This window comes from Monodelphis domestica, chromosome 2 (assembly GCF_027887165.1).
Source record: "Monodelphis domestica isolate mMonDom1 chromosome 2, mMonDom1.pri, whole genome shotgun sequence".
NCBI classification, from domain to species: Eukaryota; Metazoa; Chordata; class Mammalia; order Didelphimorphia; family Didelphidae; genus Monodelphis; species Monodelphis domestica.
In genome coordinates, this window is record NC_077228.1 from 305967649 (window position 1) to 305983781 (window position 16133).

The 16133-nt window shown below is 34.1% G+C and overlaps 1 protein-coding gene across 46 annotated transcripts in view; it reads right to left on the minus strand.

Moving 5' to 3' along the window:
• Positions 1-2759: 2759 nt before the first annotated feature.
• The window catches only part of DST (dystonin), a 612681-nt gene continuing 599307 nt past the window's right edge, over positions 2760-16133 (minus strand). For 24 of the 46 annotated variants that reach the window (XM_056814311.1, XM_056814295.1, XM_056814313.1 and 21 more), the window contains 6 exons: positions 13369-13486; positions 12311-12382; positions 11144-11346; positions 10678-10788; positions 6077-6200; positions 2760-4108 (listed from right to left, as the gene is read on the minus strand). In XM_056814311.1, coding sequence (XP_056670289.1) covers positions 3846-4108; positions 6077-6200; positions 10678-10788; positions 11144-11346; positions 12311-12382; positions 13369-13486 — 891 coding nt within the window. In that variant the 3' untranslated portion in view covers positions 2760-3845. The remainder of the gene's footprint in view (positions 4109-6076; positions 6201-10677; positions 10789-11143; positions 11347-12310; positions 12383-13368; positions 13487-16133) is intronic. The other 22 variants (XM_056814322.1, XM_056814324.1, XM_056814321.1 and 19 more) reach the window with 6 other exon arrangements.

Consider the following 16133-nt stretch of genomic DNA (forward strand, 5'->3'; position numbering starts at 1 on the left):
TCAAGAAAGTAAAAATGTGCTCCAAAATCTATAGTCAGACTCCATCAGTTTCTGGGTGTGGATAGCATTTTTCATCATAAGATCAGAATAGCAAAGTAAGTCACAATTAATCAACTTATGTTGTTGTTACTATAATAATCTCCTGGCTCTGTTTAGTTCACTTTGCATCAGTCCATCTAAGTCTTCTGATGTTTTTTGGAAACCCTCCTGGCTCATCATTTCTTATAGTAGCACAACAGTATTCCATAACAATTGTGAAGCACAATTTCTTCAGGGAATTGATGGGCATTACTTCAATTTCCAATTCTTTGCCACCACAAAAAGTGTGGTTACAAATATTTAATGTACCTATATACATTTCCTTTTTCTTTGATCTGTTTTGGATATAGAACTAGTAGTAGTATTGCTGGGCCAACTTACATAGTTTTATAGCAATTTGGTTATAGTTGCAAATTGCTTTCTGAAAAGTTGGTTCAGTTCATAGCTCCACAGAATCTGTTTTTCTAGCTTCCCTTTAACATTTGCCATTTTCCTCGTCTGTCAAATTAGTCGATCTGATAGGTATGAGATGGTACCTCAGAGTTGTTTTAATATTCATTTCTCTAATAAAGTGATTTAGAACCTTTTAGAAATGATTATAGATAGCTTTGATTTCTTCTTCTGAAAAATGCCTGTTTAAAATCCTTTTCATCATATATCATTTGAGGAACAATTCATATTTATAAATTTGACTCATTTCTCTATGTATTTGATAGGTCTTTATGGGAGAAACTTGCTGTAAAAATTCTTGCACAGTTTCCTGCATTCCTTCTAATCTGGGCAAAACATGGTTTTGTTAATGCTAAACCCTTTTAATTTAATGTAATCAAAATTATCCTTTTTTATATCTTGGAATGCATTCTCTCTTGTTGGTCATAAGTTCTTCCCTTGTCCAAAGATCTTACAGGTAAAGTATAATTTGTTTATATCATGTTTTATTTTTAACTCATGTACCTATTTTGACCTTATCTTGGTATTTGGGATAAAACATTGTTTCTGCCAAATTGTTTTTCTAGCTATTTTTATCAAACTGAATTCTTTCCCCAATAATTCATGTATTTGTGTTTATCAAGCACTAGATTACTACTACACTTACTATGTATTGTGTACCTAATCAATACTCTGATCTACCACTATCTCTTTGCCAGTACCAGATTGTTTTGATGATTACCACTTTGTGGCACTCCTGAGTCCCCTTCTTCCACATTTTTTTCTATTAATTTTCCTTAATGTTCCTGACCTTTTGTTCTTCCAGATGAATTTTGTTGTTTTTCTCTAGCTCCAAAAAATGATTTGGGGGGAGTCTGATTGGTATGGTACTCAGTATGTAAATTAATTGAAGTAGTATTGTAATTTTTATTATATTGGCTCTGCATACTCATCAGCAACTAATATTTCTACAACAATTGTTTTATTATTTTATTAGTGTGAAAGGTGTTTTGTAATTGCTTTCATTTTGTTTCTGGGTTTGTCTTGGCGGGTAAGCTCCCAAGTATTTTATATTGTCTGCAGTTATTCTAAATGAAATTTCTATTTCATTTATGTTTTGGAAACACATCGGGTGCTAGGAATTAAATATTTATCTTATAAAAATGAACTATTGCATCAAATGACTCAGTGTGAAGAACTGAGTTTTTCATAAGATTCAAGGGATCATGAAAGTGGATCAAATGACAAAGCCAGGGTTTTAAAAATTAAATCTATCTCATTAAAGATAAACCTTTATTCCTAAGAGTAGTTCCTTAAGACTGCCTTGAAACATTTTAAATCTTCACTGTTCTTCTTTAAAAATCAAACTTTACCATGAGAAACAAAAGCTATAGCTCTTTAAAAGAAGAATTCAAACTGGGTGAGCTATAGCCATGACACTGCTATAATGGTTCATTTATATTTATCTTTGAAATATCTTTACAGGCATAGGATATTCACACAAGGTTGCCCCCCTCCTCCAGCTCCTTTAACAAAATCCGCTGGTCAGTGGAGATTATATTATCACAATTATCCCACTGGGAAAACTAAAAACAGTTTCATGGCTGAGAGTTGTCCTATCTACAGAAGGTTCTCACCTGATATTTGATTTCCATTTAAAACAATAATGGTTGCTTGCTATTGATATCACTTTAAGGTGTGCAAAACATTTGCAAATGCCCTCATTTGAGCTTTACCACAGAGCTGTGAGGTAGGTGCTACAGGTACCAACTGTCTTTATTTTTATAGAGATTGAGTATTAATGGTAGGCCATGAACTGGTTATTTTTGATTCCAAGTTCAATGCTCTTTTCACCACTACTCTGATCATTAACTACTATTATCGATTTAGGACCAAGGACAGGTTTAATGAAATCTATTCTGGCATCCCCTATGAAGGGATGAGGGTGAAAGGACATGTATGTGAATGTTCTGTTGATATTTTTTCCTATACTTTTTGGTTTGGGACTTGCTTCAAATCTAACCAATAGTACCAGCTCAAATCTAGTTAGTAACAGGAACATAGCCTGGGACTTGGAAAAGGCTTTATCAGCCCCCTGGAGTCTGATGCCCTTATTTTACAGATATCAAAACTAAGATTCAGAGAGGTTTGGCAACTTCTCTAAGGTGACACATACCAATTGGGAGATATAGCATTCATGCCCAGGTACTCTTAACTCTAAATCTGTCACTCTAATAAAGCTAGCATCTAACACAAAATAAGTTTAAAATAATCAGGTATGCCATGACGTGTACAAGTGAATATGTTTTATTAAATGCATACTAACATTTTCTATATTATGTGAATATACATAATAAATTAAAACGTATATATATTAAATATAGACATGATATCAGAATGTAATTATTTAAGCTGGGAAATTAAGACCAATCCACTTTTTTTCAAAAGTCTCTTTTGGTCACTCCTTTATTATTACCCATAAAAATAATGTAGTACTGATTTTTCCCTAGGGAAAGAAAAAATTAATTCCATAGCATTGTAGGTAAGGGACATATTTTATTTCATAGTTTTCTGCAAGCATAGTTGCTTTGATACAAAATGAGTTCAATGATACAGTGCTACCATCCAGTCAAGCAAAAGAAAACCTCACATTGAAATGAATGCACTTTGTATTGATATTCTTATAGGATAATAGTTTTAATATCCAGAAGGTTGCTGGCCTCCTTTAAAGCAATGGCACAGAAATGCTGCAAGGTATTCGAGTTTTATAGAACTGGCAAGTGCTAGAAGTTACTTTCCAGAGAACTGAGTTTTATGACAGATTCTGCTTGAAATAACAATGCCGTGAATGTGATTTGTTTCTTTGTGGGGTTGAATTTTTGGTGTGTGGCTATGTATGCGAGTGGGTATTTTCGGGGTTTTTTTATAACCCATCTCTTGTAGTTCATTTTAATAATCTTAAAATAGATCATTTTATGTCTTTTGGCGGTTGTTTCTGTTAAAAAAACAAACAAAAAAAAAGATATGCCATGAGGTATCCCTAGCTGTCAGCTAATGATGGATGCAGTGATGCAGCCTCTCTTAGGTGCAGACTTACCTGTACATACAGGAATTGAATTTCACATGTAAGTTCTACACATTGCTGTGTACAATTGTTAATATTTGTTAAAAACTCTTTCTTTCCCTTCACATGTGATGTGGTATAACCCCCAAAATATCCAACAAAAAATTATACAGGTAAAAGAACAAGGTAAATACACAAAATAAGGCCATCTGCAGAATTTTAAACTCACCTCTTACAATATTTCACAATAATCTCTACATCATATTTTACAAACTTAAATAGTAAATGCACAAGGAAGGCAGAACCAATCGCACTATCTTTTTGTGGACTTGTCCAGTTTGCTAGCAGGTGATCTCCTCTGCGGCGTGGGGATTCTGGAAGGCTTAGCTGAGCTTGGTCGAGAACCTGCCCGGGGGGTTGGTTTGTTGGCTTGAGGCACAGTCTCCATTTCTGAGCACACAGATTGGATTTCTGAAATATCAAAGTCAGAGGCATCGCTACCACGGCGACTGCTTGACCTGCTCCCAGCTTTGCTCCCAGCTCGGCTTCCAGGTCTACTAGGATTTTTCTTGGTTTCTGAGAGCAAAGGGAAGAAATATTAGTCCTATCATGCTCCATCAGTTGCCAACTCAATATTTAATTTCGAGAATATATGGTCCTTTGTGTAGTAGGTACCCATTAAACACTGGATTCATTTAATTCCATCCAACAAATATGCTCTCACTAAAGTGCTAGGCACTGGGATTACACAGAAAAAATAAAAGGCCCTGTCCTCATGGAGTTTACATTCTACTCGGGGATAATAATAATGATGAACAATAATTCCCCTAAATATTTGGAACCCTCCACTCAAAAAAAAAAAAACCACCAATGCTATAATTAACTGTCTCAGGATAACAGAAATTGAAATATATTTGGAGCTCAAAGCAAGATGCCCAGTATACACATTCAACTTCAATGTTTCCTTTTCATGGTTCTATTATTATTTATGTGCATTTTGTTTATTTGACATTAAAGAGATAGAATGGGTGAGAACCTGGCTTTATATAAAAAATACACTTGGTTATGCCTCCTTGCTGTTCATAGCCATTAAATGATTCCTGGAGGCAGAAATCTATCCTAGTGAACGTTAAAAGTAAGATTCACATGATCAGAATCTAATCTAGATAGTTTAAAAAGCAGGTTAATTTTCTAACTGTCCTGTCCTCACAAACATGAAGTAGACAGAAGAGCTGCCATTCCCCACACCAGGAAAAATCTTATACCCCTCTAATCTTTTACCTAATCACTTGCCATTCTACCTTTATTAGGAGGCTTGGCTCTATGATAAAAATGAAGCTGCAGAATGGGTCCCATAGAAGCCTAAATAAAAATGTCATTTCCCAAATATGCCATAGCAAGAATTTGTGGCAAATGGCTAATTTAATATCCAGAGAAAATTACTTGCTACATACTTCCAAAAAATATTTGTAAACTATTTTACTGCTCAATTATTAGACTGCTAAAAAAAAATGCCAGTCCTAGATGTTGACATAAATAATTATAAAATCCTATTTATGTACAGCATGGAACTCTTTTAAACACACACATGCACATGAGTCAATAATAAAAATATGGTTAATTAAGGTTGTCTTTTTAAAAAAAAATTATGGTTTCAAGCATCAAGGACCTCATAGTTTATAAATTCCTTCTGACATATACCCGTAAGTCCTTTGTAAAAGTCTTGGAGTTCTGGCTAAGGAATGGAGAGGTTAAGTGATTTGCTTATTATTATTACATAGCCATTATGTATCGGAACCAGCACCTTCCTGAGTCCAAGGTATTTTATTATGCCATTGCTTTGGTTACTAATTAGTTTTTTTTTATTTTATCATGTATTACTTGTATTTATTGTTTTGTTACTCCATTGCATTTATTACTCCATTTAACTCCTCAGACTGAAAGATATTCAATGACTACAGTACACGAATAGGCAAATTCAACAGTATAATGAATTCTTTTGAATATCAGAACCATTTAAGAGTTGATCAATGAGACTCAAAACAAATCATTTAAAAATCTATAAAAGCGAGGCTAAATTTCTCTTATCCAAAACAACCATTTTATAGTCTCAATGGACTTACTACTAATGTGTCACACACATCACAGAGAAAATGTAAACTGTTTTCTTGCGCAATTTTGGAGTCCAAAGTCTTAACAGATGTGTGGAAATTGGTTTACTTTGCTGCTTTAACAAGATATCTCAATCTTTCCTTATATGTTCATTTAATAGGAATTCAAGAAAAATTGCTCCCACTTTCACAAGAACCACTGACTTCTTTTTAACCCTTTTCTTCCATCTTAGAATCAATTCTGTGTATTGGTTCTAGGCAGAAGACTGGTAAGGGTGAGGCAATGGGGGTTAAGTGACTTGCCTAGAATCACACAATTAAGAAATTTTAGAGCAAGATTTGAACCCAGGTCTCTAAGCTTGGCTCTCAAATCCACTGAGCTACCTAGTTGCCCCCAGGGGCTAATGACTTCCAATGGTTCACAAGCACTCACCTGCAAACTGTGTTCGAACTCGAGCAGCTGCAGTTGTTATCAATCCACCTTCTTCCCCCGAGTGGAACCCTTTCCCTGATAGATATCCTGGAAGTCGAAGCTTACTTCCCTGTATTGGTGTTCCCTGTATTGATCAATAGAAAGTATTTCATACTAATCCAATATCAATACCTTTTATTTCAGAGTTAGCTTTCCCATATAGTTGTCACAGATTTCTGTGGGGAAAGGCAAGAAAAATAAACCAAGCACTGGATTCTCACATTTCTTCCTTCATTCTCTGAATTCAACTAGAAACCTCTGAAGGAAATATGATTTCAGTGAAGGAAAAAAGCCAGGAAATTGGGAACAAAATTTGATCCTAAAGAGCAATAACAAGAAGTCCCAATGAACCTGTAAACACAGCAATGAAAGCTGCTTTACCCTTTTAAATATCACAATATATGGAATGCATGCATTTTAGCAGAGGTTATGTGAAAGTTAAGAAAGAATACTTCTGGGGCAGTGGCCTGATGATGCTCAAACTTAAAGTTAAATTCAGCATTTACTGTAACTGTGTGGTAAAATACCTGAACAAAATGGGGAAGGTTCACTCTCGATCTTGCAGAAAACCCAAATTAAAAAAAAAAGTTGCAGACATAACTGCTGTATTTATTCAGTGCAAGGTTTAAAAAAATCCCACCACCATCAACAAAAACTAACCCTTCCCAGCCCATTTTTTCCAGATCCTAGACATGTCTCTCCCATAACTTGCATTTCCCAACCAAATAGTTCAGACAAACAAGGTTCTTAGAAGTGTAAGAATTTACTTACATGCAGTGAATTATTCAGAGTGAGTTAATCTCCTCAAATAATTATGCATGCTTGGTTATATTTCTTTATGAAACACTTTACTGCATTAGCATTGTGAGATTAAGGATTTGAAAATTGAGTCAAGACACAGCAACATTGAAAAACATAGTATCAAGATGATAGTAGTAAACATTAGGCATTTTAAAAGGATCCTTCCTAGAAAAAGAGATAAAATCCAGGAGTTTCACCTGTCTTCATTTTAGATTGCAGTCTAATTTTTGAAAATACCAGAAGTTTATTAGACTAATAAAATTATCACATTTCCTTCCATATTGGCAGAATCTTTTTTTAAAAAATCATTTGAAATTATTATTTTTTTAATTCTGCTAATCTGGAAGGAAATGTGATAAAATTTTATAAGCCTAATAAACTCCTAATTTTTTCAAAAATCAGAATGGCAATATTATCTGTTAAATTATATCACATTAATTAAAATGACAACCATCATGACATGATATGGCACAAATATAACTAAGAATATAATTTTGGAAATTTTGGAAATTCCTTAGTTTATTCTACAATAGGATCATAAGAGAGCACTGACAGTGAGAAAACTCAGGTTGACCACAAATCTAGTAGTCACAATATATATATATATATATATATATATATATATATATATATATATATATTAAAATCCCAAACCTGGGACTTTGCAGCACGGAAGAGCTTATTCTCCCCAAAGCTCTACCAATGAAGTCCAAGTTCTGGCATGCCCTAACCATCTGGAATGTGGGGTGCTGCCTGACTCAGTCCATTGTCTAAGGAACAGCCTCCCTCAAATGCTGGCCATGGAGTAATGAATTTGGGATGGAGGTGCAGCTCTGCCAACTTATGAAACGTGGAATGCAAGTCAATCTGTGTAACTGAGGGGAGTACCCAGATGGATGAAATCATATATATGTAAAAGCCTCAGGAACAATGGTGGATATTATATAAAGATAAATTCAGAGTTTATGGTACAATGTCAAGAAGACCAGTCTTAGTGTGGTTAGTTATGCGACTGTGGACAAATCACTTAAACTTGATTTTCAGTTTCTGTCATCTGTCAAATTAATCATTTCACAAGGTTGATGTGACAGTGAATGAAATCAAATGCTTTGACAGCTACAAAGCACTATACAATTTGACAAGTTTCCTCTTCTATTTTGCAGTCTAACTAGGTGGTCTCTATTTCCTTTCAACTCTTAAAAAAGGAAATAATCATTCCATGGTCCTGTGCCCTGTGGTCAGAAAACACATGGAATAGTATTTTCAGTTTCTTGCACTACATTTTAGGAAGAATGATATGGTAGAGAATGTATGAAAGTAAACAATTAGGGTGGTAAAGGACCTTGAGGTCATGCAATAGTAGAATCAGTTGGAAAAACTGGGGCTTTTCAGCAAGCTGAAGAGAATACTTGGAAGGTGGGGGAGGGGGTGATAAAATCATCTTTAAGGAGCTAAAGGCTGTTAAGTGGAAAAGAAATTATTAGATTTATCCCCAGAAAGCAGAATTGTGGAAGTTACCAAGAGGCACAAATTGAGGGAAAATGTCTTAACATTAGAACTGTCCAAAACAGAACTGGATGCTCCAAAACGTAGGGGCTTCTCCTAACTGAAGATCTCAAAGCAGAGCTGGATAACCATTTGTTAGGCATGTTGTAGTACAGTTACTTTTTGGGGTTATAGGTTGAAATTGTGTATGGCTACTGAGGTCAATCCTAACTTATGTGTGAATTAAATATCCAGGGGACCACTAGGTCCTGGAAGTCTGTCCTAACAGAGATTACAGAGTCATGTGTCCTAATTTTGCTAGCATGGCAGGAGAGATTCCTGACTGGCAGGAGTCAAGGGACATGCTGTAAGGGGACTCAAGTGAAACCCTGGCCAATTAGAAAGTCTTCAGGGAAGGGTTTAGACTGAGCTTCTTAAAAAGCCAGTGTTTAAAGCAGTCTAAGTCTGTCTCTGCCTTTTTTCAGGTTTGTGAAAGGTGCTATTTGGCAGCCATCCTGGCACTTATCTCTGGCAGCCAACTCTGGCAAGGGATGGCAGTGGACCACACTGGGATCAGAATCCAGGAATTCGGTCTCTTGGGTTCTGGTCCCTTCCTGAATTCAAGCCCACTTTTTGATTGGCCTTAATCAGTTTGGTCCCTGCTTGTGAAATAGACTTGGATACATGGGGAATCTAAGACCTGATGAAACACATGGCTTGAACCTAAATTTAAGCAGTTAGACTGGTAATACTATCTTTTTTCCTTTCTTTACTAATAAATGTTTATAAATTTAGTACAAAGCCTTCATGATTAATTTTATTTATAACACTTAGAAATATGTAATTTTTGAAGTACAAGGATTCTGTATAAAAAATAAGGGAATGTGGTCCTTTTCATGAGATGCCAAAGATAAATGTTGTAAGAATTTTCTAAACATTATATTGACATATGATTATCTGCTGTCCAAGTCTATAATAAGATTCAGGATGGTGGATGGATGGTTGCCTTTAGAGTCAGTAATTCAAGGATTCAAGTCTTGCTTCTGAAAAATGCAATTTATGTGAAATGGGAAAGTCAATTAACCTCTATGGTTTATATATGTATTTATACATATATAAATAACGGTTAATAAAAAAACCTCTAGGCAATCTTCTGAGACTAAGTTACAAATGGTGGAGTGAGTTCTTCCACTCTAATAAAATTCCAAGTCTGAACCTTTCTTTTCCCCTCAAAAATGTATGCACTACTTCTCATTATAAGACATGTTAGTTTAATCATTGCTTGGTCTTATAAAACCTTACATGCACTCAACTTCCTACTATGCTCAATGAAGTCTATTGGTTTGGTCAGTTTTTGTTGATAAATTTTTATATAGTGGAAGGCTCCCCAAGAACTAAATTATGCAAAATGATTGGTTCTTGTTAATGTCGGATGACTTTTTTTGCTTCTTCACAAGAGACACGATTTCCCTTCCAAGCTATGAATAATGGAGAGTTGATTTTGCAATAATTTCACATTTACTACATATGCTTTATGAGTCAAAGATGTTTTTTAAGACATGTAATACAAATTTCCCTTTGGGTAATGGCATTGATTTAGAATCAAGGAGCAGAACTGATTTGGTGGATCTTTTTACTTCTCCCTAATTTCTCCTTCAGAGAAAAGTGTTAATGCATAGTATTTATCCTCTAATTTATTCTGGGTGGCAACTTTTCTATTTATAGTCTTGTGTCTCCCAAAACTTGTTGCCAGCATTAAAATGGAACTAAGAGCTCAAAACTTTCAGGTGAAAAGAAGTTTATGACCTGAATGACATATCTCTTGGTATAACTTTTATTTTCAGCTAATTCACATGCTGTATGTTTCTTAATTAGCAATGCAGTATTGAAAATGAATTTTGAATGATCACCTTTTGACTTCAAGGGAAATACACATTCACAACTGCCATGGTAATTCAGTAAAGTGTGCCCTGGACTATAAATGCCATGAGAAATAAGAAATGCTGATTCTCATTTGTCTGATTGGTAGCCCCTTCTAAAATATTATGATAGATAATTCAGAAATATAGCAATAATTCTGAAGGTGATGAATTTCTGGAAAATGGCATGGAACTTTAACACTAAACATTTTTATACAAAAAAGATTTTCATTCTTTAAAAGTTTAAAAGAAAGGGAGTCATGATTCCAAATACAAACCAGAGAGGAGTGCATGCTAGTTAGTGACCTGTTAGTTTTAAAGAAGTTGGTCAGTCTAGAGTCTAATTCCTTACTATACCTCTGCAGATGATACTTGAAATTCTGAGGATTCTGCTGGTTTAGAAGGAGTTGACGCTTTGCTGTTCGTCAACCATGGTTTACCATAATTGCGTATTAAAGGTTGGACTATCTGTATGAAACAATGGCAAATCAAATATAAAGGCAAGCGGGGAAAAAAGCAAAACAATAGAAAGAGATCACTAAAGCAAAGAAATCACATTTCATAGTAGGAATGGACATAATAATTAAACAAGCAGGAAAATCAGATGGCAAATCATACACAAAGATGAATCTAACAGAAACTGTAGCACCTAAGCAAAAAGCTTCCTTTGCAGTTCCAAACTCATCACAGAATAACAGTTTGGTGACACATAAAAAACTGTGAAACATTTACCACTCTAATTTGAGAAGGCCACTTAGCATTTGAGGTCATGATTAATCTAGTTATTCCACAAAGAGAAAACATTTTCTGAATTGACTCCTACCTTAGGGGTGCTAATTATGGGGGCTGGAGGTGAGGCCACCTGACCAGCAGGATTTGATACTGATGTTGATCTATTAGGTGAAGCTCCCCTGGATGATGGTCGTGATCTCCGTCCCTTGGGTCGGAAAGCTGCCATAGTTGTCTGACTGGCACCATCTGCTAAAATGAACTTTTCACGGAGTTCCATGTTGGTTCTTCCTTTAGCTAAAGAACACACAGACACACACAGGAGAAAAAAGGCATTTAAATGAAGAGGGGAAATTCAATGAATACATTGGTCAAAATATTACAAGACAATTATCTTTTTTTGCCATGCTTGCTCTAACCCAGCTCAACAAAAAATCAAATGCATCACTCTATAATGCATTTGTTTTGGACATAGGCAAGTACAAAAGGAGAGCGTGCTTATTCTAATACTTCACACCAACAAGAACAACCCATTATTTAAAAGAGTCAGCATGAAAATGGAAAGCCTACATGTTAACATACCCTTGATCCATCAGTCAGAGATGTGTAGATAGCATTACCTGTTTTACCTTAGTTGGCCGACTAACCCATTAGTCAGGGATTGCATCTTTTGCATATACCAGATAGGGCAAAGGAAATTGCCTTTTTTAAAATAGGCAATAAAATTAAAAATAAATAAAATTTAAAAATAAAAATAATAATTTTTTAAAATTAAAAAATATTTAATTTATCCCACAATAATTCAAAAGAATGAGAGATGGCTTGTTAATTAAAACCACCACACAAAATTAAATTTAAGATTTTTCCACATTAAAATAAATTAGCAAATATTTTCATTTGGCATCCTAAAAAAAGTAAGCTTTACCAACATGCAATAACAAAAACCAGACCCAAACTTCAATGAAATAATCAGTGGTGCACCACTTATACAAACACATATGCACACAGAAAACATTCCACAAGAACTGGATGGGCAACGTTAGCACTGTATTTGATCAGTGTAGATGATCACTGTATTTGTAACAAACTGTTAGCGTGTCAAAATTTTGGATACTGAACTCAAAAGCACCAGCCCAGTTGGACATGTTAAGCCATACGCAATGAATGAAGCATGTTATTAAAAAAAAAAAAGATTAAAGCAAGAATGTAAAAAGAAGGAAAGAGAAAAAAGAGGGAAGAGGCCAAGAGAGGGGTTGCCAACCTATAGTAGGCTGAGTAGTAGTAATTGAAGAGTTTGATTCCGAACGTAACATTTTACTCCCATGATGATGAACTAGAAAAAATGACATAGGATACCAATCACATTAAAGAATCTCATTAGCAAGAAAAGAAAACAAGTATAGTAGTTGCATATGCAGAGGATTTCTACTTCTGGGCTGTTAAGACACATTCTAGAAGAAGAATTTCCTTAGTAATGAAGGGGGGGGGGGGGAAGTTTCCCTTTGAGGGAAAAAGAATTACCTGCAGTTACTCTGACTGGCTTTCTAACAACCAACTCCATAAAAGGTGATATATGTTGAGTCACTTTCTGTGACAAAGGCTATAATATGTTGAGTCACTTTCTGTGACAAAGGCCATATTAGTTTAATCTAAATTATTTAAAGGCAGATACAGGGTAAGTGGGAAGGTAAAAAAGAGGAAGTATAATTTTATTGAAGACTGTCTGAATCTCACTTCAAGTGTTAGTATATATTTTTCTTGCAGTGAGTTCCTATCTATTTTAATTTAATTTATTCTGAGAAAGATTTTACCCAAATGAAGGCATAATAAGGAGAATATTTTGTTATAAGTATCCCCAACTCGTAAAGATTATCTACTGCTGGCAGCAAGTCAAACTTGGGAGGAAAATGACCCATCAGACTAAAACATCAGGAGATACGAAAACAATATTGTCAACTAATTAAGAAATTTTGATGAATTTGGGGGTAAAAAATCCATTGTCTTTTCACAAGTTAGCTTATTTGTTTCTACTAAAAATTTCTGAAAAAGTAAGTCTTTTTAAAAAGACCTCTTTGAGTAGTTCCTGTCTTCCTGCTGTGTGGTTAGTCATAAGAGTCAAAACAATGAAAAGAGCATGGTTTACATGACTGCCACAAGTTCTTTTGAGAACTTCAGGCTGACAAAGAGAGACCAATGTGAAACATTCATTGTTGGAATCAATAAACAATTGAAACTATACCCACAAAATACTTTGTGTAATTTTAAAAGTAACAATTTCTTAAAATTTCCATTTTATCAATGACATGAGGATTGCCTTACCCCTACAAGGATCATTTTTCACTAAGAACTCGTCTAGTGCCATCCATCCACCTCCAACACGAACCATCACAGTACTTCGCAAGATGCGAACAAGACGAAGTTGTTGGGAGTCACCAAACTGTACATTTAAAAAAAAAAAGGAAGCTATGGTTTTTAATAGTTTTTCTCATTTAAAACATGATATTCAGGCTCCAGTAGTTTGAAAACCAATTTCAATTTCTTGTTTTAATTTACAGTCATTAGTAAAATCTCAGAAAATGATTTGCATAATAAATGATCTGCATTAGACTCTGCTGCATGCTGATTTAGATGACAGATAAAGCATAGCAAGAGAAAAAAGTTACTAAGAATCTTTTTGAAAACTATTAGTAAGAAAATGATTTTTTAAATTATATTTAGTCATCATTTCTGGAGGTTGGAGCAGCCATGAAAATAAACCTTGGCCTATATTCTCTGGGTTTCAAAGCAATAACAATTACCCTCAAAGAAATATGACACTGAGGAAAAAAGAAATTTAATATTCTCCTTTTTCTAGTCAAAGCTTAATTTCTCCTAGAAAGATATGGGGAAATTTGACTGTATTTTGAAAATTCTTTTTTTTTTATTTAGTGGGCAGCCAAAGGGACCATGGCATTTAGTTAGAAGGTGGCATCAATGATAAATAGGGGGAAGGAGGATACTGCCAGAAAGATTCTTGAAAATCAATTAACATATAATCAATTAGATTTTCTCTAACATTATAGTGATGATAGCTAGCATTTATATGTTACTTTGAGGTTTACAAAGTACTTTGAAGTAATAAATCTACTAGTACCTCATTTGATCCCAAATTGGGAGGTAGTTGCTTTTATTATTCCCATTTTTTCAGATGAAGAAACTTAGACACAGATCATTTGTGACCTAGAGTCACATAACTAGTAAATATCTGAGACAAAATTCAAACTCAGGTCTTGACTCCAAGTTTTATACTCTATTGCACCACCCAACTGCTCTGTAATTGACAACTTTCATATGTCCTTCCAACATATATTTACTAGGCCATAATTACAAATTACCTCCAATTCCTGGAATTAGTAGTTTTCATGATTTTTCAAGATTTCATGACTTTAACTTCATTTCTAAAAGATTTATATCTGAAGTGTGAAAACCCACATCTACATGTCTAGCACAGTTCAGCACAAACTGAAGAATTAAATAAACTGAACTTGTTTCAATTAATCAAATAAAATATATTTGAAATTTTAAGTACAAATAGCTCATAAGAGATAAATTAGAAAACATTGTTTGCAATAGAGAAGTACCAAATGCTACAACTTTGCATGTTTTAATCTCTTAAAAATCTTTAAAGACCTTAAAACAAAATTTAAATCTAATTTCAGACTCTGAAAGGCATCACAAGTATTTACAAAGCTCCAACTTGGGGTCCAGTGCCTTTTGCCTTCTAATAATTTTAATTTGTTGCTACTGAAACCATTTTCTAAACCTTTGGAACATAACAATACTTCTTTTTTATGTAATCCTGAAATGTAACTTAACATTTGAAAACAAGAACACATTTCTTTTTGTTAGAAGACCTTTGGTGCTGATAAGCAAAGGAGAAGGAAGGGATTAAAGGAATATTACCCTTGGGGAACCAGACAACATGAAGGCTTTTTGGTCCATAATTATAATCAAATCAAGCATTTTGGGAGAAGTATAAAAACAATTTGCAGAGAAGATATTCACATTAATTTCAAGGACATTCAAATGTTAATAAAGAATTGAGTTTTTATTTTGCTTAGAAGCTCCCTAAATTTGTTACTTTTTAATAAGAAATATAAAAATTGTAATTACCAGATAGTAATTTAAAGAGTAGGGAGAGGATCTCCTGTGGCTTTTGTTCATAACTGCTCTGTCAATATGATTAATGCTAAATCTCATGACAAGGATGTTTCTTTCTTTGGGATAAAATGGATTGCTTTAGTAATACATTCCTTTACTGACCAAGAAAATATGAGACAAAGATACTCTCTACTTTTAATTACTGGTTAAACAAATCTATCAAAGTTCATCAGATGAATTTTAAATAATTTATTTCACCTCCAACAAGTGAGAAGTATAATTAAATAACTGAAATGGAAAACATTATTAAATCTGATAGGCTAAGGAATCTCATGCAATATTCTTAAGTTTTTAGGAGGCTATATATCATGTTTTTCACAATAAACAGTGAAAAACTACTCATTTCCTTGGTTCTAGGATCACTTGAGTTGTTATTCTATGTCACTTGATTTTTTTTAGATGTATGAACTAAAATATAGTTAGGAGATACGCCTTTATCATGCAGACATCTATTCTAATTGTTCATATGAATTTCAAGGAAATTACTCCAATATGTTTGGTATTATTACAAACCTAAAATGAGTCAAAATTTCAGTACAGTATAGCCACTGGGTAAAAATGAATTTGCACTTCAAACGAGTGAAAAAAATATACATGTGTGTGTGTGTGTGTATATATGTGTGTGTGTGTGTGTGTGTGTGTCTAATATATTTTCTCAACATATTAGCCTGATATTTATCCTTTCCTAATTCCAAGATACCACATTTTATGGTTTCTAAAGTTAATGGATCATTTTATAATTTACATTAGTAAGTGTCCATCCCCATGAAATGTGCTAAGAAAATTCAGAGGAAAAAAGCTACAGGTTATGTATGTTTGGGAGACCAAAACCATGTGCCAAATTGCTGTACATTATCTGGTTCCCTTAAAAGTAATCTCCTCTC